Here is a 25,469-nt window from a genome sequence, read left to right as displayed (position 1 = left end):
ACCTACAGCGTCAAGGATGGTCCAGTTTTCACAAACAAGCTCACATTATATTTGTTTTTCCTCAGTAAAATGAAACCTGCATTCATTTTCAATCGATTTTGGAGCAATTTACTAATAACTAATTGCTTCTTTTTCATCGCTAAAATCAATACTACAAATTGAGCGTGTTCGTCATCCATATGCGTCTGTAGCGTGGGTACCCTTCCGTCGTCTGTCATTCGCCCTTTTTTCCGGGGGGGGGATTGTATAGGATATAGTGTCTCTCTCTCTCTATAGGCCAGTCCGCCTCTAATTTTGAACGGGCGTCTGTCGGTGGTGTTATTGGTGTTATTAATTTTAACGTTAGTATAGAGTTAAGTGCCAGTATTTACTGCGATTTTATACAGTATATCGTCACTGTTCTGAAGTTATTATCACCACTTTAAATGAGTTAATATTACGTAAAAATGAAAGGTGAAGTGACAAGTGAGGACAGACACACACATACTACTATGGGGAAATGTGCTCATCTTCTGCCTCTGACGTCAGCAGTCTCATGCACGTCGAGCGTGGGTGCGCCGTTTGGTGTACCTCTACTTAGCGCGTATAGGGGGCACTGTGGTGAAGCAAACAAACGCAACGTGGCGAGACTAGGCAGCACTCACACACACGCGGGTGCGCGCACACGCGTTCACGCCCAAACACACCCGCGCGTATATAATAGGCCTACTGGTTTTGTGGAGACAGGTAGCAAAACCAGATGCTAATGTAAAAAACATAAGGTAAAAGAAGAACTGATTCAACTCCTGTACTAGTATGTACTTGTGTATTTTTAAGTACAGCTTGAAACGTTAGAAGTTATAAAAATTGTAAAAATTACAGACAATTCTACCTGTTTGATCCGTACAAATGGCTGTGGGGGAACATGCAAAAATAATTTCCCCCTTTTATTAATTTACATGTGCTCATAGAAAAAATATATTATATTGCAGAAAATGCTAATTGAAAAGAAAAATCTAGAAGGGAATTTTTTAATTTGCCCTGAATCATTATTGAAGCCTATGAAGTAAAGTCATAATTAAAGTCAACAGTTGTATGAAAAACACTTATGGGCCATGAATATATGAGAATCAAATGAAAATATGATATGCCAATGTTGCGGTTGTAACTGAGCGCGGCTTTTTGTACCACGGGACGACATTCTTACTTCAATGCCCTTTGCACACATCAATGTGTCATAATTACAGCAAATATTTGCATGAAAACGCTTCCAGGCGGCGAATCTAAACGAGTGAAATGATGCTTCCTTGTGCTAGGTGACAACGTATTCTTATGTCACTGCTCAAACCAGTTCATTGCATACCATCCGTAACTTCAAAAAGTTGTGTATCAGAGCTGTCATAAAGCGAGGACCCTTTACTGATTATCCTGGGTAATAATAAAGTAATACTTTATGATTTTAAATCTATCAAAGCATTTTACATGCCGTGACAACACATTCAATTTCAGAAGTTGTAGAATGCTTTTTCTGACATTTCTTCTGCGTTGGGTCAGAAGCCTGAAGGTTTTGTGCTAACACTGACTGCTATTTACTCTTCTTAAAGTGGGAGTCAACCCAAACATATTTTTTTTCAAGAATATGTTCCCAGCAGGCCCACTAGTTGAAACACAGCATTCTGATTGATTTTGCGTTTGTGGAATATAAGTTAAGCAGCAGCATGCACTTGTTTTTAGCCATCTCCGGGGCGGCCATTTTGTCTTCTGTCGACTGAAAATGGCATCACAACCGCTCACAACGACCAATCACGGCCGACCTGATTTCTGAATCGGAGCCGTGGTTGTTCGTTGTGAGCAATTGCGATGTCATTTTCAGTCGACAGAAGTAAATGACGCAATATTTATCAGAATGCCCTGTTTCAACTAGTGGGCTTGCATAGAACATATTCTTGAAAAAAAAATGTTTGCGTTGACCTCCGCTTTAAGTTCCTCCACCTTGACCCAGTTCCAGCTGAAGAAAAATTGGTCCAAAGCATGATGCTAGCTAGCAACATCACGCTTCACTTGTATGGATAGAGGTCTTTTGGTGAGCAGTGTTGTTTGTACCTGACACACCTTTTCGGATTATGGCCAAAAATGTTCATCCTTGTCGGACCACGTGTGTGCTGGAGATCTTTCCAGAACGTTTAACCTTTAGGCCAAAGAGTTGCCGCAAACATAACACTCACTGCTCATGACCAAAAGAGCACCACATCAACAGTCTTTATGCTTTTGGGCTGAGGCTTTAGAAAAGTTGGATGAGTAATGAACAGTTTGAGTAGCAGTCAATGTTAGCACAAAACATCCAGGCTTCTGCAAAAGATAAACAAACAAAAAAAAAAGGCTGTGAAAGACTACCAGAACAGCAAAAGTATATTTGGATTTAATCATAGGAACTCAAAATGGTGGAAAGTATGTGCCGACTCCCATTTATCACGAGTTTGAATGTAATTAATTCTGACCACAGCAACATCCCAGGTACAAGTTGCGTACAACTTGCGCAATTATATTATTTCAGTTCTATTATTTCTCTCAAACACATTTAAAAAATACATTCAATTGAGTTGAGCAGGTTATACATCACAAGGGTGCAAAACATTTTGAAACCATCTTCACGCCGAACCTGCCATTTGAACAGGGCTGAACGAACTTTTAATAGCCACTGTGTATTTGAATTACTAAGTACTCCAAGAGACTAGCAAAGATGCTGGTGTCACCAATGAAATGATTTATCGCTTGAATTAGTGTCTGTCATGCATTGAGTTTACATACCACACAAAAGGGTGGAAAATTGAATCAGTTCATGAATTAAAAGAGAATTCAGCCGCAGCAGCGGCAGCAACATGAAGTGTTAAAAATATGCATTGCTCACAGTCTGGCTACATTTTCTGTTCAGCTGGCTCACAATGCAGCCTCTGTGCCACCTGATATCTAATAGGTCATGTGTCCCGGACAGGACTGTTTTGCCTGAGATGCCAGGAGAGTCCAAAATGTCTGCTGTGAAGAAATGCAAGTGCTTATTGGCAAAACAACTTCAACGCATCCTGATATGGAGCGGGTAAAGTGTCAGTAATGCGTCATATTACTGTACAAAACCACAAAGGCCACATGACATGTTACAAACCTTATCACTTTAATTCAGACTGTACAGACACAACAGGCTTTAAAAACGAGTAAAAAAAAAAAAAAGAGAGACAGATAAGGATCCCCATAAATACAATATAAGAAGTTGGGCGTGTTGAATGGATAATTTGCATAATGTTCCAATGCACACACACAAATCTGAATGAAAAAAAAAAACAAAAAACAGGCATGTCTTGCATCACTCACACTGCCTCCTTACACATTCGAATGGGGATTTATTTTTTTTTTAACTAAAATGTCACTACCAAAATGAGTATGTACAGTATGTATTCTTGGATTGTGTCCAGTCTAATGTTGACAATTTAGTTTGTGTGATGGAAAAAAAAAACTCATTCTCCTTCCATCTTAAACTCTATCTTTGCGTTATTTACACATAGAAAAATGTGCAACATGACCCAAAAAAAAACAAAAAAAAAACTATGTTGCAACGACAGGGTTGTTCCTCCACAAACGTATTTGAAGTTGTGGTCCAACAGGCTGAAAGTCAGGATTGAATCATTTTCCGACCTGAAAGTCTAGTATCTCCAATATACAATAAGTGTTTTAAAAACTACTCGAGAGTACGCGTTGGAGCAGTACTCACCTGTAAAACACATATGGGTGGAGTTATTTCATAAGACACTTGGTTCATGTCCATTAGTAAAACATTATGAACTGGTAAACATTTCGAGGTCATGCAAATAGAAGCACACGAACACGCGCATACTAGTGACAACTGCCTGGTTGCTAAACACAGGAAGGTATGTCTCAACACTCAAACCCTAGTAACTTTCTTTTTTTTTTTTTTTAGCTCATCTGTGCTTTTTCGGACATTTAGGATCAGGCACGCAAGAACAGAAACATGGCTTCTGTATGGCACACACCAGCGGAACATAAAGCATATGCACCTTCGTTCTGTATGGGAAAGTTCAGTCTGGATGTGGAACAACTTCAATGACAGACGAAAAAAAAAAAAAACTCCCCCCCCCCACACAGATCCATTTATACACGTCTAAATGTAACAAAAATAAAGAATGGCAGGCTGAAAGTGTGAACAATCGTCTTTATCTAAGCAAGAATAAACATTCAAAAATTCTCAAGCACCATTTCCACTCCCACAGAAGAAACCTGTTACAGTCGTTCTGAGTCGGGAGTCCACCAATGTAGGGACCACACACACAGACAGAGCTGAGGCCCGCGTTTGTGTGTATGTGTGTGGTCTCCAAAAGTCTTAAAAGGGAAATGCGCCCATTTCATGGTACCGATGAGTTCATAATGAAACGGGACACAAAAACATCACAAGTAGTTAAGAGGTTTATAATGTAAATGCTAGAACAACTGAAGAGTGGTGAGGAGCGCTCAAACTAAATCGAACAGTAGAGTGGGGGGTGAGGGGAGGGGGGTGGGGCGGTTCAGAATGGCAGTGACAGACCAATGTGGCTCTTTAGGTCAAGGGTCAAAAGAAATCAGGAATTTAGTCTCCACGATAACGTCGAAGCCGAACAAGTTTTTGTAGTGTAACAGTCATTTGTTTTAACACTTTAAAAAAATAACTTGTGCAAACTAACACAACCAGTAACTTCATTCACCTTCGGAGTGAACATTCAATGCGGGAGAAAAAGAAAAAAAAAAAGGCAAAAGTTTTCACTGAGAATTGTGCGTAGCCACTTGGCAACATGAGCTGCTGCTGCTGCTTTTTTTTTTTTTTTTTTTTTTTTAAATCTAACACACAATTTAAAGCATTTCAGTCTACAAGCAGAGTAACTTAAAATGTTGAATCCAGGTAAGCTTACGGGACGCATTCACAGTCCATGGACCTTTTTGGCTGCACTCGGCACTTTTTTTTTTTAGGCCCATCAGTCTCATTCAATCATGTTTGGCCACAGTGAGAGCGGACACATGACGTACATTCAACGAGGAAGCAAACACAATAAGGATGTAGTGAGTGAGTAAATAGGGATAACTTCAAGTCCGGTGTTCATGACAGCGAGCTTATGCGTTTCAAATCCAAAAGTACAAAAAAAAAAAAAAAAAAAAATTAAAAGAGTTCAGGGACCGTTTAAAAGAAAACTGCAGATTCTTCCATTTAATATCGAATATAGAGAGGAGAAGAGTTCTGTCTGTGGGCCTGCGGACTTGTCACAAATAGAAAAATAAGTCCAAAAATCGTATAAAATTGAAAGCTATCTGACCTCATTTCTCCATTTTTGTAGTTTTGTACCTTGTTGCACTTCACACCGTGGTCTCTCCGTGGTTACCGTTGCTAAGGCGCTTGTAGAACCTCCTCCACGACTGTAAGGTCTTGCCGGACCAGACCCAGAAGCCCGAGGTGATCCCGACGATCATGGTCATCAGGTACTTGATCATGAACACGGTGAAGTCGGGCGTCATGGGGGCAAAGTTGTGGAGCGGGCAGGGCACGGCGAAGCGCTTGCACGTCTGCATGTGCCAGGTGCGCTCCCAGTGCTCCCGGAAGGCCTGCTCATAGAAGTAGCAGGCGATGACGATGGTGGCCGGGACCGTGTAGAGCACGCTGAACACGCCGATGCGCACCATCAGCTTCTCCAGCTTCTCCGTCTTGGTGCCGTCGTGCTTCATGATGGTGCGGATCCGGAAGAGGGAAACGAAGCCGGCCAGCAGGAAGGAGGTGCCGATGAACAGGTAGACGAAGAGCGGGGCCAGGACGAAGCCCCGCAGGGCGTCCACGTTGAAGATGCCTACGAAACACACGCCGGTCAGCACGTCGCCGTCCACCTGGCCCATGGCCAGGATGGTGATGGTCTTGATGGCGGGCACGGCCCAAGCAGCCAGGTGGAAGTACTGCGAGTTGGCTTCGATAGCCTCGTGACCCCATTTCATACCGGCTGACAGGAACCACGTGAGGGACAGGATGACCCACCAGATGGAGCTGGCCATCCCGAAAAAGTACAAGACCATGAAGAGGATGGTGCAGCCCTCCTTCTTGGTTCCCTGGGCCACCGTCCTGTAGCCGTCCTCCTTGAATTTATCCACACACACCACCTTGTCCTCCAGGAAGAAGCCTGCAGCGTAGGCCACGGCCACCATGAAGTAACAGCCCGATAGGAAGATGATGGGCCGCTCGGGGTAGCGGAAGCGCCTCATGTCCACCAGGTAGGTGAGCACCGTGAACAGAGTGCTGACGCAGCACAGGATGGACCAGATGCCCACCCAGAGCCGGCCGAATTTCACCTCGTCCTCCCGGAAGTACATGATCCCGGTGGGCTTGGTGGGTTCACAGGGTGCCCCGCAGTCTTTGACCCCCATGAATTTGTAGCCCAGGTAGGACGGAACGTCCAGCTGCAGCGGGCAGGAGAACTCCGGGTACTGATTGTGCGGCGGAGGCTTGGGTCGCTCCAAGCTGGGGGGGAGGGTCAGCAGTTCAGGCGCGTACGGTGAAGACGAGGAGCCCGGGCTGCTCGGCTCCGATGTGTTCTGACCCACGCAGATCTCGCCGGCCCCGTGGACCGGGAACGCCTCGCAGCGAAGTCTCTCGGGCCACTGGAATCCGAATTTGTTCATGAGGGCTTCACACCCTTGACGTGCGCGCTCGCACAGCGACCGACACGGGGGGATGGCTTGCTCCAGAACCGTGCACACGGGAGCGTACATGGAGCACAGGAAGAATTTCAAATCGGCCGAACACTGGACCTTCACCAGGGGATAGAACTGGTGCACCTCCAGTCCCGCGTCTTCTTGGTTGGTGTGGCCCAGGAGGTTCGGCATGATGGTCTGGTTGTAGGCGATGTCTGTGCACAGCGGTATGGAGATGGGCTGGCAAAATCCATGCTCCGGGATGGATATTCCGCTCTCGCTGTTGTAGTGTTGCGCAGAAGCGGGTGAGAAGGACAAACCGCACAGCAGCCACATGATCCGCACAAGCACGGAGCCAGTGGTGGACCTGGCCGCCGCCATAGTTGAGGAGGAGGAGGAGGAGGAGGGGGAGGGGGAGGGAAGGAAGGAAAAACTTTGATCCAAGTAGGGCGACTCAAAAAGGGTCCAAAACAGCGTCGCAAATCTGCATTTAACGTCCTCGCGCGTGGCTGGTAGTCCGTGCAACTCGAGCGGGCCCACCCTCGGTCGAATTCGGTCTTATTTCAAACAGTTTCATCCAAATAAATCCTCCGCCGTGTCATGACTTCTTGATGGTCTTTGTAAGTGACTCCAAGCAGCCCACTCTCACTTCTCCGGTGAGAGGGGGGAAAAAAACACGTCCTGCTCTTTTCGAAAAAGGAAAAACAACGGGAATCAAAGCTCGTCAGGTGTTTTCAACTCTCGGTCGTCGCACGGAAAACGCGAAAGGAAAAGTGTCCTAAATTGCCATCTTTTGTGGCTCGACTCGTCCGAGTGTCGGCTTCTCCAGGCGGTTGGAAGTCCGCAGGCTCGCTCGTTCTCGTCACTGCGGTCGGTTTCAAGGCACCCCTCCATTCACAAGACCCCCCCCTCCCCCTCTTCAGCGGGCCGCGGGGCGCCTGGAAACCGACTGCGACGTCTCAGCCAATCATGGCGCTTGTTTTCCTACAGGACTCGTCTCTGATTGGCCGTTTACTCCCTGTCGAAGGAAAATATGCTACAGTAATTAAATTACACCAGAGATTTTACTGAAATAATGACAATCACGACTCCTGCCAAGTTCTCAACAAAGTGACAGACATTACAGGGAAAAGTTTACTTTTTAACTGAAACCACTGTGCTATCTATCTATCTATCTATCTATCTATCTATCTATCTATCTATCTATCTATCTATCTATCTATCTATCTATCTATCTATCTATCTATCTATCTATCTATCTATCTATCTATCTATCTATCCATCCATCTATCTATCCATCTATCCATCTATCCATCTATTCATCTATCCATCTATCCATCTATCAAGCTTGCAAGCTAGCTAGAGAGCTAGTTTTCAGGCCCCAGGCAACTGTGAAGTGTTTCAAATGTCTTCAAGTTCTAAGCAAGCGGCCATTATCCCAACCGGCCACTGCAACACCTCCAGCAACAACCAATGTGGGAACAAACACCAACACTGGGTCGAATTTACAACACAATTGATTCGCACACACACAGGCCACAAAAAAAAAAAAGTGAGGGTGGTGGTGTAGGCGGTTCTTGTTGGCCTCACTGCATTTGGTTTCTTGCCTGAGTGGGATGAAAGGATGTGGGGGTAGGTCGGCGTGGGGGGAAGGGGACAGGAAAGGAAGAAGAGAGGAGGTCGGGGAGGCTGGGGGAGAAAAGAGTGGGACATCCAGTTGGGGTGACGCTCAAGCCAAAAAAAGAAAAGTCAGTGGAGTTCCCCGCTGTCAGCGAGCCTCCAAACAACAAGTGAACTTGTATAGAAATGGGCCAAAAGGTCAATTTGGATTGAGGACCCGCGAAAGCAATAGTTTGTCAAAACGTGATGGAGATTTCTTCTGTGGCTGAATGAGAAAACTGAGGATGGCTTCTCCTTTTCACTCTTCAATTGTAGAGTCATCCCTCACGGTTCTTGAAAGAGCATTTTCCAATGATCCCCTCATAATACTAACATGAAATGAACATAACATATGTCTATAAATAAAATTGTATTGTATTTTATTGTACTCCTAAATGCCATGGGTCTTTATAAAGTACCAAGTAAAAATGATTCAGTCAATGATAAAATGACAAATTCACAACTTTTTTCTCCTATAAAATAAAACATTTAAGCGGTTGAGGTTTGATTTTCAATGTCTTCCAAAACTCCGTTTTGCATTTTGTTCCTTTGCTGTACCCAATGTCAACTGGACCGTGAATTTTAACCCAAGGTACATACCGAACTGTGATTTTTGGTGATATACTGTAGCGAAGATACATTTTAACCTCACTAAGGGCAACCATAACTACAATATGGCTTGTAATGTAAACACGTTTAACACCCTTGGTTTAAAACCCAATTACACTAGGCCACACTATGATCCCATCGCACTTGAATAAAATCTCATTTTAGTTAAACCTAAAAATCTCTTACAGCTAACCACTTTAATACAATCCAATAATTCTTACACATACCAAGGAAGAAACGGGAAACTTTATTAATGAGGGGATGTTTATTTCATCGTTGTTATTAGCATTCACGCCATAATGGTTACAATGGTTAGTGTGGGACTACTAGTCTCAGATATGTTCTACAAAAGTGCTTAGTGCTTACATGCTTCAATCAAACAACTGTCAACACTACCACATTTTGCATAAGCTTTACTTGTTTTTGGTCTTCAAGAGTAATATTTTTTAACATAAATCATGCTGTGTGTCTACAATGACAACTAGAATTGCTGCGGAGAAAACAAAAGGAGAAGACACATGTCAAAGTGATCATTGTAACTCTTCTATAATAAGATAACATGCTGTAAAAATAGTATCTCTAATAATAGAAAGTTCACATAACCAAAAGCTAAGATTGTCTCCAAAAAAAGATACATCAAAGCAAATCAAGAGGCTGTTTTCAACAGAAAAGGCATCAAAACTGTTTTGTTGGCCGTCTCATCATATCCAAAACAGAAATGATTATGTATACATGCATTCATTACATGAATTTGTAAAACATTCATTGCACGTTTTTGAAAAAATGCTGTACATTTCTGCATGGGATTTTCAATACCTTCCTTCTTTTTGTTGCGTGTATAACTATTCAAACAGTTGAGGCTTTGTTGTTTTTAATGTAAATGTTTTAATAGTTGAGTCATTTCTATAAAGTCGAAGTGCATGAAAAAAGGGTTAAAATACAGTTCCGTTGTATTTAACCTTTAAGTGACTTACATTTGCATTTCATGTTTGGGATGTGTTTAACTCATTAACGTTTTTGAGACACTCTTTTACCTTAACGTTTGAAAATATATAAATAAATTCCTGGGATTGAATGGCTGGACTGTGAAAAGACATATAAAAACCTTTTTGGCAGTGAATGAGTTAAACATTTAAGTGCCGTTTTACTTTCACTTTTGTGTAGAATGAATTTTAATTTAATGGTTGTTTGTCTATATGTGCCCTGCGAACGACTGGTGACCAGTCCCTTGTGTACCCCGACTTTTGCCCAAAGTAAGATGGGTTCTAACTGATCCGTGACCCCAGTAGAAAATGTATGGATGAATCATTACTAAGCACATTAGTATTTTTTTGGCCTCTTAGTGTTAATATTCATACTGTGCATAATGTTAGTGTCTTATGATATTAAGTATACTTCATATGAATAATACCTCTGACTCTGTTTTGATGAACACATACGACTACCACCCTACTGTATTTCAACTGCCCCCTAACGAATGCAGTTGGTGACGTAGAAGAGACTGAAGCTGAAACAATCGAGGTGTCCTGCGTATACTGTACTACACAGCGCCCACAATACCCACGCACAATCCGCTCACAGGGAACTTCTCGCAGCGAATCCTTTCCGGCCATTCGAAGCCGATCGCGGTCATATTGGCCTCGCATCCTTGGTGTGCTTGCTCACACAGGGGCCGGCAAGGGGGGATGATTTCCTCCAACACGGTGCACACGGGAGCGTACACGTAGCAAAGGAATAACTTGAGATCCGCCGAGCACTGGGCTTGCAACAGAGGGTCGAAGCGGCGCATCTCCGCAGCCGCGTCTGCTTGGGTGCGGTGGCCCAGTAGGTTCGGCATGATGGTCCTGTTGTAGAGAAGATCGGCGCACAGCGGGATGGAGATGGGCTGGCAAACTTCGAGCTGTAGGTCGGCGCGTGACAAGGACAGCCCGCAGAGCAGCAACAGCACAAGCACGCAGCCTGCGGTCAGCCGCGACGCCCCCATAGTGGACGCTAGGGAGAAAAAGAAAAACGTTCTGTCAAAACAAAGAGACAAAAGTCCGGCCGTCGGAGTTACGTACAGTCAAAGTCAAATCTCCGTCGTGTTATTTTCAGCTCTTTTTACAGAAGCGTCCTCGTTCAAGCAGCTCACTCGTTTTGTAGTTTTTTTTTGTTCAGTCTGAAAGGGTGGAGATTAAAAAAAAAACACCCCCTCTTTCACATCAACAACAATTTAGCCAAACTTTGTCTAAATTCTGGTGGCGAAATAGTAATATCCCTCTGTAGCTGCTTCAGTAGAAGCGCAGATATTTTCATTAAAAAAAGACTGGCAAAAGAACGAAGGAAAAGTCCAGAATCAACTCCTTCACTTAAGTCCAGAATCAACTCCTTCACTTAAAGGGTAAGTCAACTCAAACACATTTCTTCAGGATTATGTTCTATGCAGGCCCACTAGTTGAAACACGGCATTCTGATTAATATAGCGTTTGTGGAATAAGACATAATCCACCCTTTTTAGCTAGCTCAGGGGGCAGCCATTTTGTCACTTCTGTCCACTTAAAATGACATTGAAATTGCTCAGGGCTCTGATAACAGCCAATCATGGCTCAGCTTCAGAAAACAGGTGAGCTGTGATTTGTCGTTACCTGAGCCCTGAGCAACTGTGATGTCATTTTTAGTTGACAGAAGTGATAAAATGGCTGCCCCCTGAGTACTACATCTTTTGTTTATAGAGTATGAGTAGAAATACTTACTCAACTCTGAGTACTTGCCAGTACTGTGTACTAATACTTGATAACTCGTCTCAATGTTATTTATTTAGCTCGTAAACAACAACTATTGTCACTTCCCACCACCAAACGGGTGTAATAGTGGCTTTATACATTCATTGATATTTGTACAGTATTATCAAAAAATACAAATAATAAGAGTACACATTTTGTCCATATTTAAAATTGCATTTTCTCATACATCTGGTTAGGAAGTACATGGTCCGATATGGCACCCCAGTAGCACTGATGAAAAATTGTTTCCCTCCTCCAGCATTTATGTTGACCAACCATGATATGATATATTGAGAATGTATTGACAGTACACCGCTACATCATGCATGTTTCTAATTCTCTCAATGCATAATAACCCAGTGTCAAAGAAAAAACAGATTGTATTGATGACAAGAGGAAGCTTGTCCATGTAAAACAATGAAATTGTCTCATGGTTAGCAGACACAAGGCTTCCGATCATCTGTCTGTCTCGCTGAGAAACTACATTGGTGCATGTCAGAGATTAATTCAGCATGCAGGCCCCTCTTGTTGACGTTACTCGGGTCAAATGTCTGTAAACAGAGCTGTGTAATAATTAAAGACACCAGCCACTTAAGCTATTGATTAAGAATGCTGGCACGTTTCCCTTGAGGGGCTCTCGGGCCGCCTCTGCTCAATAAACTAGTAAATGAAACACAAAAAATAATGGCAGGATGGAGAACTTGTTTATATTTTGCCCAAATAACCCATCCATCCATCGATCCAGTATATATAGCGCTTGTCCTCATTAGGGTCTTTTGTCCTGAGCCGCCTGCCTAGCAGACCACTCAATAGAAATTGGGCTGTTGCGACCGCAGAGTCATAAAAGTTCTTCATGAGTGTCCCCTGAATAGTGAAAGAAAGCCCTTATCCTCCTTAGCAAGAAGAGCTTGCTCTAACCTTTCCTGTCGAGAGCTTCTTTGTTGTCGCTCCAGTCCCGTTTGTTGTTGATGTGGACACCCAGGTACTTGTAAGTTGTGACTCTCTCAGTGTGTGTTTGCACACTATTGATATGAAGGCGCTATGTGTACAAGGTGAACACGAAAGGAGCCAGGACGGTTCCTTGTGGTGCACCGGTGCTACAGAGAAGCATGTCAGACTTGCAGTCCTGCGTCACAACTGTGGTCTGTTGGTGCACTCTAAAAATAGTTGGGTTAAAAAAAAAACAATTTTTGGTAAAAAATGGACCGATCCACTACTCGGGTCAATTTGACCCAACTTTATGGGTTGTTTTTGCAGCAGACAATCCCCCAAATGGGTAGTTTTGAACAAAACAACTCCAAAAATTGGACTGTTTTGTACAAAACAATGCAAGAAAGTGGGTCAGAAAATGGTGTTATTTTTAACCCAACTGTTTTTAGAGTGTGAGGTAGTCAATAATCCAAGATTTTCGGTGATGGGCCACCCTTGCACACTTCCCTCAGCAGGTTGGGTTGTATTTTCAAACTCAGAATCTCTCAACTGCAAACCAATATGTCAACATTGTGCACCCCAAAATACAGTAAATATTATTTTATCTAAAACATAATCTGTTGCTATCACTCGTGTTAGGAGAAGTGACCGTCTGTTAAATTGAGTCACAGCCTTCATATAAAATAATGCAGGCTATTCAGTTTAAATGTTGGAGTCAGTCCGATCAGATTTCGAAGTTCAACGTGCGTAGTGGAAAGGTATTCTATTGTTTAGTTCTTAGTCACGGCGTAACATAAAACTCAAGCACCTGCACATTCAAAACAGGGTGACATGGCTGTAGAAACATTCCTGAAGTGCTTCAAGTAAAACAAAGAAAATATGTTTGACACATGGCCATCTCTTCAACTGAAGACAAATCAGTATCAACGTGTCCTGTACAGTACATATAAGCGATACAATTCGGAATCCAACCAAAATTTTCAAAGAAAAAGTTATCTTCCAAAGTCATGCAAATTTTTTTGAGTTTGAACGGCAGTCACAGGAGCGCTCAGCTTTTTTTTTTCTAATCTATTCTGTCATCTCTTGGTGGCAAAGTATATAGGTAGTGTTTTATTGTTTTGAGAGTTGAATTTTGTTGACTTATTTCAACCATTCGTGTTAGCGTTTCAAACATTAAAGTGTTACATTATGCATTGTCTGTTCTGTTAACCAAGCCCTGGAACACATTTCCAGTAAGTCATATAGATCTTTTTACTGAACGCGAACAAATCAGTGGTTTTCATAAAAATGCTGAAGTTTCACTTAGTCGTCACTGTAAAGTGAAAATAAATGTCTTCTGAATTTGATACACTGCAGAGAAGAGTGTTGTTAACAACCCTGCCAAAGTTAATATTACTGTGATTAATGAATTTATTAAGATATTCTCAGTTAAGGGGAAAAAAAAAAGAGTAAAAAATCAAGGCTTCAAAATTATAAAAAAGCAAGCCGTTGTCTGTGCTCTCAAACGCTGTGGTCGTGTCTGCTGAGCGTGTGAATACACGCTCCGCTGATAAATGCATACTACTTTGTCCAGCGACTTTCTTATGCCTTCACCAAGAAGAAAGGCGCTACCTCCAGCTGGCTCACAGCTAACAGACTTCTGTGGCTCCTCTCAGCCAGGAGACAGGCGGCGGTGAATTTAAATAATGCAAACAAGCTGTTCTGTGAATGTAGAGGTATCCAAAGAAGATGCGTTATCGGCGTGTAGGCAGAGCCAACTAGCTAACCGCACGCTGTAGCAGTATAACTAAGCCTAGTAATACTAACTAGGAATGATGCATGCATGAACCATGCATGTTAGGTTCATTAAGATCTCTAAATAGTCTATAGATGTAATTGTGAGCATGCTAGGTGCTTTATATAGAACATGTATGGATGGGTGGAGATCTTTGAATAGTCATATATGACCAGAGCTGGGCATCATCTATCAGTCTATAAATTCTGGGCGGTATTTAGTAGTGCCAGTCCGTCACTTGTCGGCGACAGCCAACCTGCGTCGAGAACATAATGTTCACATCACACGCAGGCGCCGCACAAGCAGACATGCCACCAAATAAAGAAAAAATACCAAATAAAAACAACAGACACACATGCACATGCACAGCTTGGTGATCGGTGAAATGAAAACAAAATGGGGCACACGTTGTTGAAGTAAAATTACATAAACATACTCTTTATTAAAAGTACTATTTCCAAGTACTTGGGAATGACTTCAAGGAATTGTTGTCACACAAGGACATATTTCCAAGTAGGGCAAATTAAATGTGTCTCCCTGCCTCAGTGCATATCGTGGCAGGTCAAGTCAACTGGCTACACTTGGAGTTGTGTAACTACTGCTGTTTGCTTGTGTATGTCTGTGGCTCCGGGGCAGTGTGTGCAGTGGTCAGGCAGATGGAGGTAGTCCAACAGGTTTCCAGACAGCCTGCTGGTGTTTGGACTGCTACCTGTTGCAGCTGGAGATTTATTGGACTCCAATGTGAAATAAACAAAAGAAGAAGGAAGAGTCCGGTTCAGTCAGTGGTGGCCCGGTTTAATAATAGTCAGAAACATGCGCGTCATGCCAAGTATTTGAGCTTCCACATGAAAAGCAGCTACTGCTTTTACCCATTATAATATAATCCATATAATCCATTCAGTGTTGTATAAATAAAATGATATTTAACTGTATTATATGTATATATATATATATATATATATATATATATATATATATATATATATATATATATATATATATATATATATATATATATATATATATATTTCCACATTTATTTAGCTATTTATTTTTAAATATTTGTTGATTATTTATTTTTACTTTTATTTTGCATTATGTATCTTTTTGTTCTTATTTTCATATATTTTTTAAATGTATTTTTTTTTCAATTATCTTTTTTATTTTTATTTTCACTTTTGTCACTTTTGTCAGTTTTGGTCCTCCATACTTTAACGAAGACCCGGAATACATTATTGTGGACCACAGTACACAGAATAACCTGTTGTGTGACCACATCATATGGGGAAATAGTGACAGTCAAATGAACATGATGACCTGTGCTTGTTTATGCAGTTACATTTCAACATTAGCATGAGAGATCAATAAAGACTTACTTTATCTTATCAAAAGCGGCAGTTGATAGTTAGGTAACATGTTTTTAGGAAATCCTATAGGGGTAAACTTTTGAGATCAATTGGCCTAGTCATTCATAGATGAGGTAAAAAAGAAAGGAATTTGTATGTAAAATATGAAAAAAAGTATTATTTATAATTAATTGATTTATAATTAATTAACCAATGATTTCAAATGTATATCTTGAATTCTTTATTTGAATAATAGTTTCATTATGTTACACATAGTCTATGTAATTGTAGCCTCATAATAAATGGATAATCTTGCTTTAGTGTGAGGATAGGAAAGCAGATCGTGTTCCTCTTTCTCTCTCTGATATTATATTACCACTTTTCCGTAAAACAAAGCAAGATGTTTGTGGGTAGGGAAAGCGCCAGTTGCGTGACGCAGATGATAACTGCCTGATTATGTGTCTACTGTCGATACTGTATGACCTAACCTAAGGAGAACTAGACAGACACTTCTTCGACAGGCCATCAGGTTGTATTTGGGCCCACTAGTTGAGACAAGGCATTCTGATTAATATTGCGTTTGTGGAATATGAGTTAAGCAGCAAAATCCACCCGCTTTTAGCCATCTCAGGTGGCGGCCATTTTGTCACTTCTGCCAACTGAAAATGACATCACAGTCTCTCAGGACTCAGATAACGACCAATCATGGTTCAGCTTCAAAAAAACAGGTGAGCTGTGATTGGTCGTTACCTGAGTCTTAAGACACTGTGATGTCATTTTCAGTTGACAGAAGTGACAAAATGGCCGCCCTTGGAGATGGCTAAAATATCCATTCTAGATCACGGCTCAGCTTCAGAAAACAGGTCAGCCATGATTGGCCATTACCTGAGCCCTGAGCAGTTGTGATGCAATTTTCAGTCGACAGAAGTGACAAAATGGCCGCCCCCAGAGATGGCTGAAAACGAGTGGATAAACCCTTATTCCACAAACGCAATATTTATCAGAATGCTGTAGATAATTCAAACTCTTGGTCATTAAAACCATACTTTGCCCAAGCCTATTATAGATCTTTCCGAAGTACTGAAAAGGAGTCCTGATAGATCTTAACCACAACTAACTAACTAACGTAGAACTAGTGGTATCGCAAAGGGTGGAATAGTATTGTGTAGTCACTTGAATAAGGGTAGGGAAAAATCAAGCAAGAAATCAGGAGAGAGAAAGAGAGTGAGGAATGCAGGCAGCTGGTTAATGTCTGTCAGTGCAACACAGAGAGCCCACAGTACTGGACTACTCAACCCCCCTTTCTCTCACACACACACAAACACATGCACAGTACTGAAAGAAGTATTTATTTGGGCCAGCAGAGTGTGTGTTCCGCAGCGAGAGGCTCATTAGCCTCTTAAAAAGAATGACTAATACTGTACGAGTACGCTTCTCTCTTTCTGATCTGTCTATCATCTGCATCCATCCATTATTTCTCAGTGCTTATCAAGAACTGGGTCATGGTTGCAATGAAATGAGATAGGAAAAAGAGGGCGTGTTCTCTGTGTCCACTGCAGAGCCACCCCAACACGTAATTCTACCAGATTTTTTTTTTTTTTTTTACTCCACACCAGAAGATTGAAGTGGAAGCATTCAGAAGATGTAATCAGATGCTTGAACCACCTCAGCTGATTCCCCCGAGGAATTGCAAATCCTCATTCCGTGCAGGATTTGAATATCCCAGTGAGAAGCAACGTGCAGAGTGATAGAAATTGGTTGGGCCTCCCAAGAAAAAAAGATGGTCTTTAGCGAGGGTCTGCTTGAGAGAAAGTAATGTAGCCAAAGGATTGGTCATTTGGGAGCGCAGGAGTCTTGCATGCCTGAGAGGGGAGCTCATACGAGAGGGCTGGGGCTTGATCGATGCGTTGGACCAGTGAGCCATTAGGTTGGAACTACAGTATACAGTAGGTTGGTTGCGCGGCACTCTCTTGCAGTTGATTATGGACTAAAAGCAATATTGTTGTGGACTATACAAGACAAGTCCTTTATAGCATGAAAACACAAATGCCTGAAAATGGATTTCTTATGTGAACGTTGACAATGGACATCTGTTAAGTGTTCAGTGTAGGAATGCACAACTATGTCCCCACTAAAACGGGTGGACCACAGCACTTTTTTTGTTGCAAAAGATCATGAAAACATACGATTAGTATAATTAAAAACATCATGCTGGCCAAAATACAAATCCTCCTATCTGACAGAGGTGTCAAATGCAGATCCAGAAAGTAAACCGTGCAATGTGCGCAGACAGCTGACGACCTGCAGCCATAAGTCTGTGTTCCTGGTCTGGGGCAGATCGTTTCTTGAGATGGTATTTTAAGCACCTGGATGCCATGTGCTGAACTTTTGGCTTCTTAGGACATTTCTGTATTATTTTTAACTTGTGTCTGTGTGTTCAGGTCTGTATCCTTGTAGGTTAGTTGTGGGGCTGGGGACGGGGGTGGTTGTTTTTAAACTCATGTAAAGCATTTTGAGTTGCTTTTTTTTTTTTTTAAATGAAGTGCTATATAAGGAAAGATGGATTCATTTATCGATCGATATATTGAAAGTATATTTGAGATTGCTAGACATAGGCATTAATTATGCTGCTGCTGTTAGACAACAGTTCTGCAGGCATCATTTAGCAGTAAGCAAAATTAGATTTGTTTATTTATTTATTTAGCTATTCAAATCCGACAGCAAAAAGTGATGTTAGCCATAGAGTTAGCCATCACTGGAAAATGGTGACCAGCCCAAGCGTCAAGATCAATAATAACCCCCCCCAAAAAAATATACTATTATGTCATTGCAAGTCAAGCTATTATGTCATTGCAAGTTAAAATAATTAGTTTGGAAATGCAAAATGAAGTCAAACGATGCGACCACTGTGCACTCGCACAGCCGCTCCTGTTTGTATGCTTAATGTGTTATTAATGTGTCATTTAACCACACCTTCCCTCTGTATGCAAAGTCCTCACTGCCAATCATATTTTAAATAAATCAAATGATATTTCTTAAAATGTGTCCATCTTTGCCATGCAAAGTTTTTAGCAACCCACAGAAATGATAGAAAACTTTTGGATGTGGGACAAATTAACAGTTTAGAACATATGTGAGGCCGGGTCATATGTAAAATCATAAGTCTCAGTGAAGTTGTACTGTGTGTAACGTCGGTTATGGAATGACTCTCGTCCAATCAAATTGCTTGGTCGGAACTAACTGCTGTATAATCAGAATTGCGCAATTTCACTTGAAGTGTAAATCCAGCCTAATGTTGCAATCCCTTCAGTTCTGTGGCCATGTGTTTTAGTTTTAATTTTAGAGGCGCAACTGATCACCGCCTGATAACATTATCATGAGTCCTTCACTGTCTTCTGGGCCCTTTTACATGAAACCTCCATGAAAAAACATCAGAGAATCCTCCGCTCATGGTATACCACAACATTCTTGCCAACCTGTAGGGAGAGAATATGGCTCATATTAGTTTTGACTTGTTGAACAGGATCATAGCTGCACTTGAGCTGAGTCAGAAGGAGAGTGTTCCTCTCTAAGCTCATAATGCAGCCAACATTTCAGTGTGAGCTGAAGAGGTCATTAGGCCCAACCAAGGAATCTGAAACTTTTGCCACTCATCAGATCTGTATGTGTGCAAGTGTGTGTGTGTTTATCTAATGGGGGTTGGTCGTGTGACTGACTTCCACAGTAAGGTTGTCAGACACCAACTGTTTAGCACTTCCTGCCAATAAGGGTTGTTTTGTCTCTACATGTGTTTTGACTTTGTAGTTACAAGAGGAGAAGGCGAGGTTTACAGACCACGCACATCAGCCAAAATCGTGGACAAGACAACACTCGGTCCATTTTACTAAGTAAGTTGGACATGATCGGACTCTTTCCATATCTTTCGTCCATCCTTTTTGACGTGACTTTGCTTTGGGTGAGAAGTGAGAACGGGGAGGATATGCCAATTGACGCCACTTGAGACCAATTTATCAGGAAGTCAAAGCTTCCACTGTAGAGGAAGGTGACAAATTCAAGCGCCATGACAGTAGACCGGGTTGCTAGTTTAAGATTTAAACATGGATTGCGTGTTTTGGTTCATCTGTAGTCTCTTGACACTTACTGTAGCTGCCTTTTAAAATCATCCAAGAGACTATGGCCATTTACGCAAGATAAAAAAAAATGTCGTTTTGGTTGATCTGTTATACAACAACAGCATTTAAGAGACCCCAAATGCAACATTTCTAAACTCGTGGCAATGTTTTAATGTATCTTAGACACGGTTCACGTTTAAACTTTGAAAGAGAAACTGTGTAAACATTTCAGTCTGGACAGGCGCAACTATATAACATTAAGGCAGTGATTCCAAGTGTGTCGTGAGACAATCAGGGGTGCCGTGGGAAATTATTCAGTTTCACTTAATTTGCCCAAAAATGATAAATTCTCATTTTTGAACCATGGACCAGTTGCACGTTAAGACAAATTTCAATGGACTGGCATAGAAATATGATTAAATTGCATTGTAGTCCAGCGAAAGCATCAGATGGGCGAGTCGAAAGTTCTCTGTAAATTGGCTGATCGGGGGAAGACGAGATGCCAAAAACATGTTAATAGTGATTGGATTGACTTAAAGTTTTAAACGTCATTGCAGACGATAGTAAAGTCGACTCACTGAATCATCCACTAATGCGTTTAACTCCTAATCTGTACTAAACTGACTTTGATACAGGGCAGAAATTGTGATAAACAATTGCTATTGCTGCTGATACTGAATTATCTTTACTCATCGGGGTGTAATAGAAATCTTGTTTCTATTTCGGTGATGAGTGATTGGTGGGAAATGAGGAAGTGAGAGATGAGAATGAATTTCTTCATTTTTTTTTTCTCTTCTCCTGCCCCCACCCATTTAGTGTAGAAAGTACATAGTACAATGCAAGCAAATGAAACGGGCCGTGACAATTGTGAATTTTATTATGGGCCTCGTGCTGCTAAAAAATGGACAGTGGGCCACAAATGGCTCAGTGGACACCCGTAGCCTACCGTGGATTGAGCTCTGTTGTTTTTAAGAGTTCACTCCACCTTTTCCCCCGGCTGGCCGAGACGACAGATATGCGAAAAATGCAAGAAAACAGCCATTTCAAAAGATGACATCAATGCTGATTCTGGCCTTGACTCAACGATGACTCCACCGAAAAGACATCAGCATGATCATTCTTTTTTATTTATTTACCCTCCCTCACACACAGCGCACACGCAGTCTTGTGGGACATGTGCTAATTGATACAAAGTAATAGAGGAGGTGATATCGCAATAGCTGTCCCTCTGAGGTTCTTGTGTTTAATATCATTTCAATTTGTTAATTATTGTGTATTATTTGATGGAGGATTTCGAAATAAAGAAGCGTGGGGGAAGGGAATGCTGAAGAATAGGAGCAGAGGGCCTTGCCCTAGGAGAAGAGAACATGGAGAAGGAAGAGGATTAGGCGGGGGGGTTGTCGGGGGAGGCCTCCTGTGGTTTGGAGGTCACACGCACAGCTGTGGTCATCACCTTTCACTGCGAGGGACTCGCACACACACACAAACTACGGTGATCAGCACCCTCGGTGGGAGGTTGACCTGAGCCAGATGGCCGTCGCTCTATTTTTATGACGCAGTTTTTTTTTCTCCCCACACCTAGCTTTTCAAGAAGACTCAACACATTTCAAAACAGCAGAGTTACATCGTTGTGTGAATGAGCCAATCAATCAATAAATCTGAATGAATGATGTATTAGTAAAATACACGAAGAAAGATGTCACTTTGGTGTCACTCTATAACCACAATACCAGATGTATCAGTTTACATTTACATGCTTGTGAACATTTTGTATTATTGGCACATTTTTTTTTTTTTTTTTATGATATTGTGTCCACATTTTCGTCATTAAAATACCGGGCCTTCATTGAGTTTAATGCACACACCAGGTTTGTACCTTGTGGACTGGCAGCTTTCCTGGCAGCCCGCTATTTGGAACCAAGTCATGATTATAATTTACTTGACTTTAACTTGATTTACTTTAGGGTCCAAAGACAAAATTGTAAAAATGCAATGGTGACTGTTAAAATGAAAATAGCTTTTACTGCAGTTCACCAGTGTGTTTTCACCATTCATGCTTGTAAACTGTAGTATCCATCCACCCATTAATTTTCCATGCCGCTCATCGTGATCGACATTATCACAGAGGGCAAGAGCCTATCCAAACCGACTTCAGGGGAAAGGCGGACTACACCCTGGATTGGTTGGCAGTCCGTTACAAGGCACATATAGAGATTGACAACCATTCACAGTGAGTGGGAACTGAACCCAGGCAGCTTGCAGATAAAGTCAGGCAAATGTACCTCTCCACAATTGGCAAGACAGCTGCTGGCATCCATTTATCAATCACAAAGTTATAACAGTGCCCGTATTTTTTTAAATTTTTATTCCAAGGCTCATGACATGTGTTTTCAATATTCTTAAAAGGCATGCCTGCACACATGTGCTCAGCCTTCATTGCCAGATTGAAACTCTACCCCACCCATACTGTCTCAAAAACAAAGTCTCATTTTCAATTTTTGTCGATCAAGAAATTGATAAGATGAGAAGAATGAATTAAAAAGATATGTTTTGAAATCATTTTTAGCTTTAAAAATCGATATATTCTTTCATGTGTGTACATGTATGTATGTGTGCAGAATATTCAATGTCATTTTAATCCCGCAAGACAAAACTCAATTAAAAACTGTGTATATAAGGACTTTTTATATTGCACAAACAGAATATTCATTATTCGTCAGCAGCCTGACTCTTTTAATATTATACACATTTAAATATTCAGTACGCAAACATCCATTAATTCTCGTTAGCGCCTGGCCTGAGCTGATATTCAAACTCAGAACCTCTTGACTGTGAAGGCAGTCGTGATGGTAACATTGTCTAGTTAATTTGAGATTCCCTCAGTAAAAGCTATCATGATCTTTAGTGTGCATTACTGTATACTATGGGTTTATTATGCAAATATTAGAGCATGCTTATTTTGGTCGAATGTGAAAGTTTTGGACAAAAATAAGGGAATGCAGTTCTAGATAAGGGCAAAATACTGTACGGTATAAAGTATACATCTGGAATGTGTTTTTGTTTTGCCTTCCTCTCACGCTATTATAGTTGATCAAACCACACTCTTAGATCCACTGTGTTCTGTGGCTTGGCTTCATGTCAGTATGTTTCCCCCCTACACACACGCACGCGCACACACACACACACACACACACACACACACACACACACACAGGGACGTGTCTTGGAACACTTGTGTAATTGCCAGCAGCACTTTGACTTTAGGTGGGTTTTGATGAACACACATGGGCTCATGTTTAAAGTATGACATGGTGTGTGTGTCTCTACTTACATACGGCATTGATTGTCCCTTTATAAAAACATATAATGATAACTACAATGAAAAAATTTCAAATGCATTGTACATCATTATTAATTCATTGTGACTCCTCGCAGTATGCTCGATTTGGCCACCGGGTGTCAGTATATTACAGACATGCAGAAAAAACAAAGAAGAGTTCCATACAAACTTATGATCAGGGTGGAAGGCAGTCTCCAAGTGCTAGCTTCACAGATCTCTGATCTCCCTGGTCAAGTGTACAGCCTCCCTGTGCCAAACGTGTGCTGGTCATGAAAATAGAGCCCTGGGGCTCATAGACATCGTATGTGCGTTCAGGTGTAAAAAGTGGTGCATCTATGGATGGATGGATTGGAATTTGGCAGACCGCTCTGCGCCATGCTGGCCGGTCCATCGACCTGAAGGTATTTTTCTTTAACGTACCCCGCGCACTTGATAATTTGGTGGCTGGAAGTAGACACATTTTTACACCTACTGAAAGCAGGTCTTTTTTTGGGTGGATTTGATCGTGGTGCAGGCAGACAGATTCTGAGCTCTGTGGATGTGTGCATTGAAAGCCAATGTATTTCAGTCATAAACATGACAATAGCATGTATCTAAGCCTCTGAAAATCATTGCGTATCATTCTCTTGCAGTTCCTTATAAATGTACTCTGCGTGCATCGATCTCCTGCATGGACTCAAGCGAGTGAGTTTATGTTTCTGCCATGCCAAGCTGAATTCAAAGGGAATGAGAGGAGCCGATTCCATTGGCTGGGAAGCAAGTCCGTTGTGTTCACTCCCACAACAGCGCAAATGCCTTTTTCTAACTGCACAAGTCTATGAAAATACCAAAAGAAAGAAAACTACACCCATGCACAGTTAGGCAGTGCTTTGTGCTAGACTTGCGCTGGTCATAAAAATAAGCCCTTCGTGTTTATGTTCCGGTAGTAGAAGTTTCATATTCTGAGGTGTTCAAATCACGCTGAAGCTTGTTTTGAGCTTCGCTGCTAGGATTAATTTCCACCCGCATGCCACAGCTCAGAGAACAGCATTGACTATACTGTGTTATCTGCACACATTGGGTTTAGTATATAAAAGTATCCTGCGGGTTCTGGCTTTGACTTGAACCGTAAAAAAAAAAAAAAAGAAAAAAAGGTAGAGCGAGAGATTATTTGGCTTTTGGGGTCTGAGCATAACTCATGAATCATGGTTGCTGCTAACTTCTGTGGTCCAAATTGTTCTTATTTAGCTTTTTCAAGAAGCTAAGCCAATATTTTAGCTCTGGTCTGATGTTTCACTATGTGGTTATCGTTACAGGAATGACACCTCATTATACTGAGAGCTGTGTGTAATATTTTAGTTAGTTACATTGTTTAGCTTACATGATATGTGCATATCGTCGCTGTCCTGTGAAAAACACTTATCTCCAATTTTGGAAACTTTTTTCATTTTCACTTTAATGCGATTTCTGTAATGCGGAAACATGATTCAGGTAAAAATAAGAAAATGAAAAATAAATGGAGATAAGTGTTTTTCACATGACAGCGACGATATGAGGTTGATAGAGTGCAGTGAAAACATCAACACTGAACATAAATATACAGTATTGTTAAATAAAATACCACTTAAAGCTGAGCATTATTATCTTCATCAAAGGACGATAAAACAGTCATGTGATGCACATCGGTAGTGGATCTAATTAGATCATATGGTGGGTAACGCCAAGACAACAGTAAAACACATAAACACAATCAGCGCACTGTCGTCAGCCACAAATCATACCCAGACACTCAGGCCCCGCCTCTTAAAGCAAATGCACATGCTCACAACCATTATATTCTGTACAGTTTTCGATACATTTTATGCTTCCATTTTTGTGTGTGTGTTCAAATAAATTCATGTTCCAAATTAAAGAGTGTGTGTTTTAATGTTTAAATCTCCATATCATGTATTTTTTTTATATGGGCTTTCTGTATCACATATTTTCACCTCTTCTGGGTAGGTCTGAATGGTATCCCCTGTTCAATACTGTAAATCTGGAACAATATTAAGAGATGATTAACAAATCACTGTCATTTGCTAACCACAAGCCATTGCAACTACCTTGTTAATGCCTGAATGCACTGAAGGCCATTTTAAAGATCAGTAAAGAGCATTTTAGTCATTTGACTTTGTACAATTGTGTTTGACATGCCACACTAATAAGCAGACAGTACACAATTAACCATCAACCCTACATGGCGCCGGTGTCTACTGGTTAAAAAAAGAA

The 25,469-nt window shown here is 41.4% G+C and overlaps 2 protein-coding genes and 1 long non-coding RNA gene across 3 annotated transcripts; 1 reads left to right on the top strand and 2 right to left on the bottom strand.

The window, feature by feature from the left end:
* Positions 1 to 3,127: 3,127 nt before the first annotated feature.
* On the bottom strand, positions 3,128 to 7,563 carry LOC147136481 (frizzled-7-A-like). Its single transcript, XM_086051365.1, has one exon. The coding sequence runs from the start codon at positions 7,069 to 7,071 to the stop codon at positions 5,371 to 5,373; it is 1,701 nt and encodes a 566-aa protein (XP_085907491.1). The 5' UTR covers positions 7,072 to 7,563; the 3' UTR covers positions 3,128 to 5,370.
* A 1,641-nt stretch (positions 7,564 to 9,204) lies between these two features.
* LOC147136480 (frizzled-7-like) lies at positions 9,205 to 11,184 on the bottom strand. Its single transcript, XM_086051367.1, has 2 exons — positions 11,019 to 11,184; positions 9,205 to 10,950 (listed from the first exon to the last, which is right to left on the bottom strand). The coding sequence occupies exon 2, from the start codon at positions 10,940 to 10,942 to the stop codon at positions 10,499 to 10,501; it is 444 nt and encodes a 147-aa protein (XP_085907493.1). The 5' UTR covers positions 10,943 to 10,950; positions 11,019 to 11,184; the 3' UTR covers positions 9,205 to 10,498.
* Positions 10,464 to 25,054, top strand: LOC147136479 (uncharacterized). Its single transcript, XR_015089520.1, has 4 exons — positions 10,464 to 11,338; positions 19,575 to 19,657; positions 23,538 to 23,623; positions 23,855 to 25,054. It is a non-coding gene; the product is annotated as an uncharacterized LOC147136479 (long non-coding RNA).
* The last annotated feature ends 415 nt before the right edge of the window (positions 25,055 to 25,469 follow it).

This window comes from Filicampus tigris, chromosome 14, assembly GCF_054856515.1.
Source record: "Filicampus tigris isolate MCC_2025a chromosome 14, RoL_Ftig_1.0, whole genome shotgun sequence".
NCBI classification, from domain to species: Eukaryota; Metazoa; Chordata; class Actinopteri; order Syngnathiformes; family Syngnathidae; genus Filicampus; species Filicampus tigris.
This window is presented reverse-complemented; position numbering and strand designations above follow the sequence as displayed.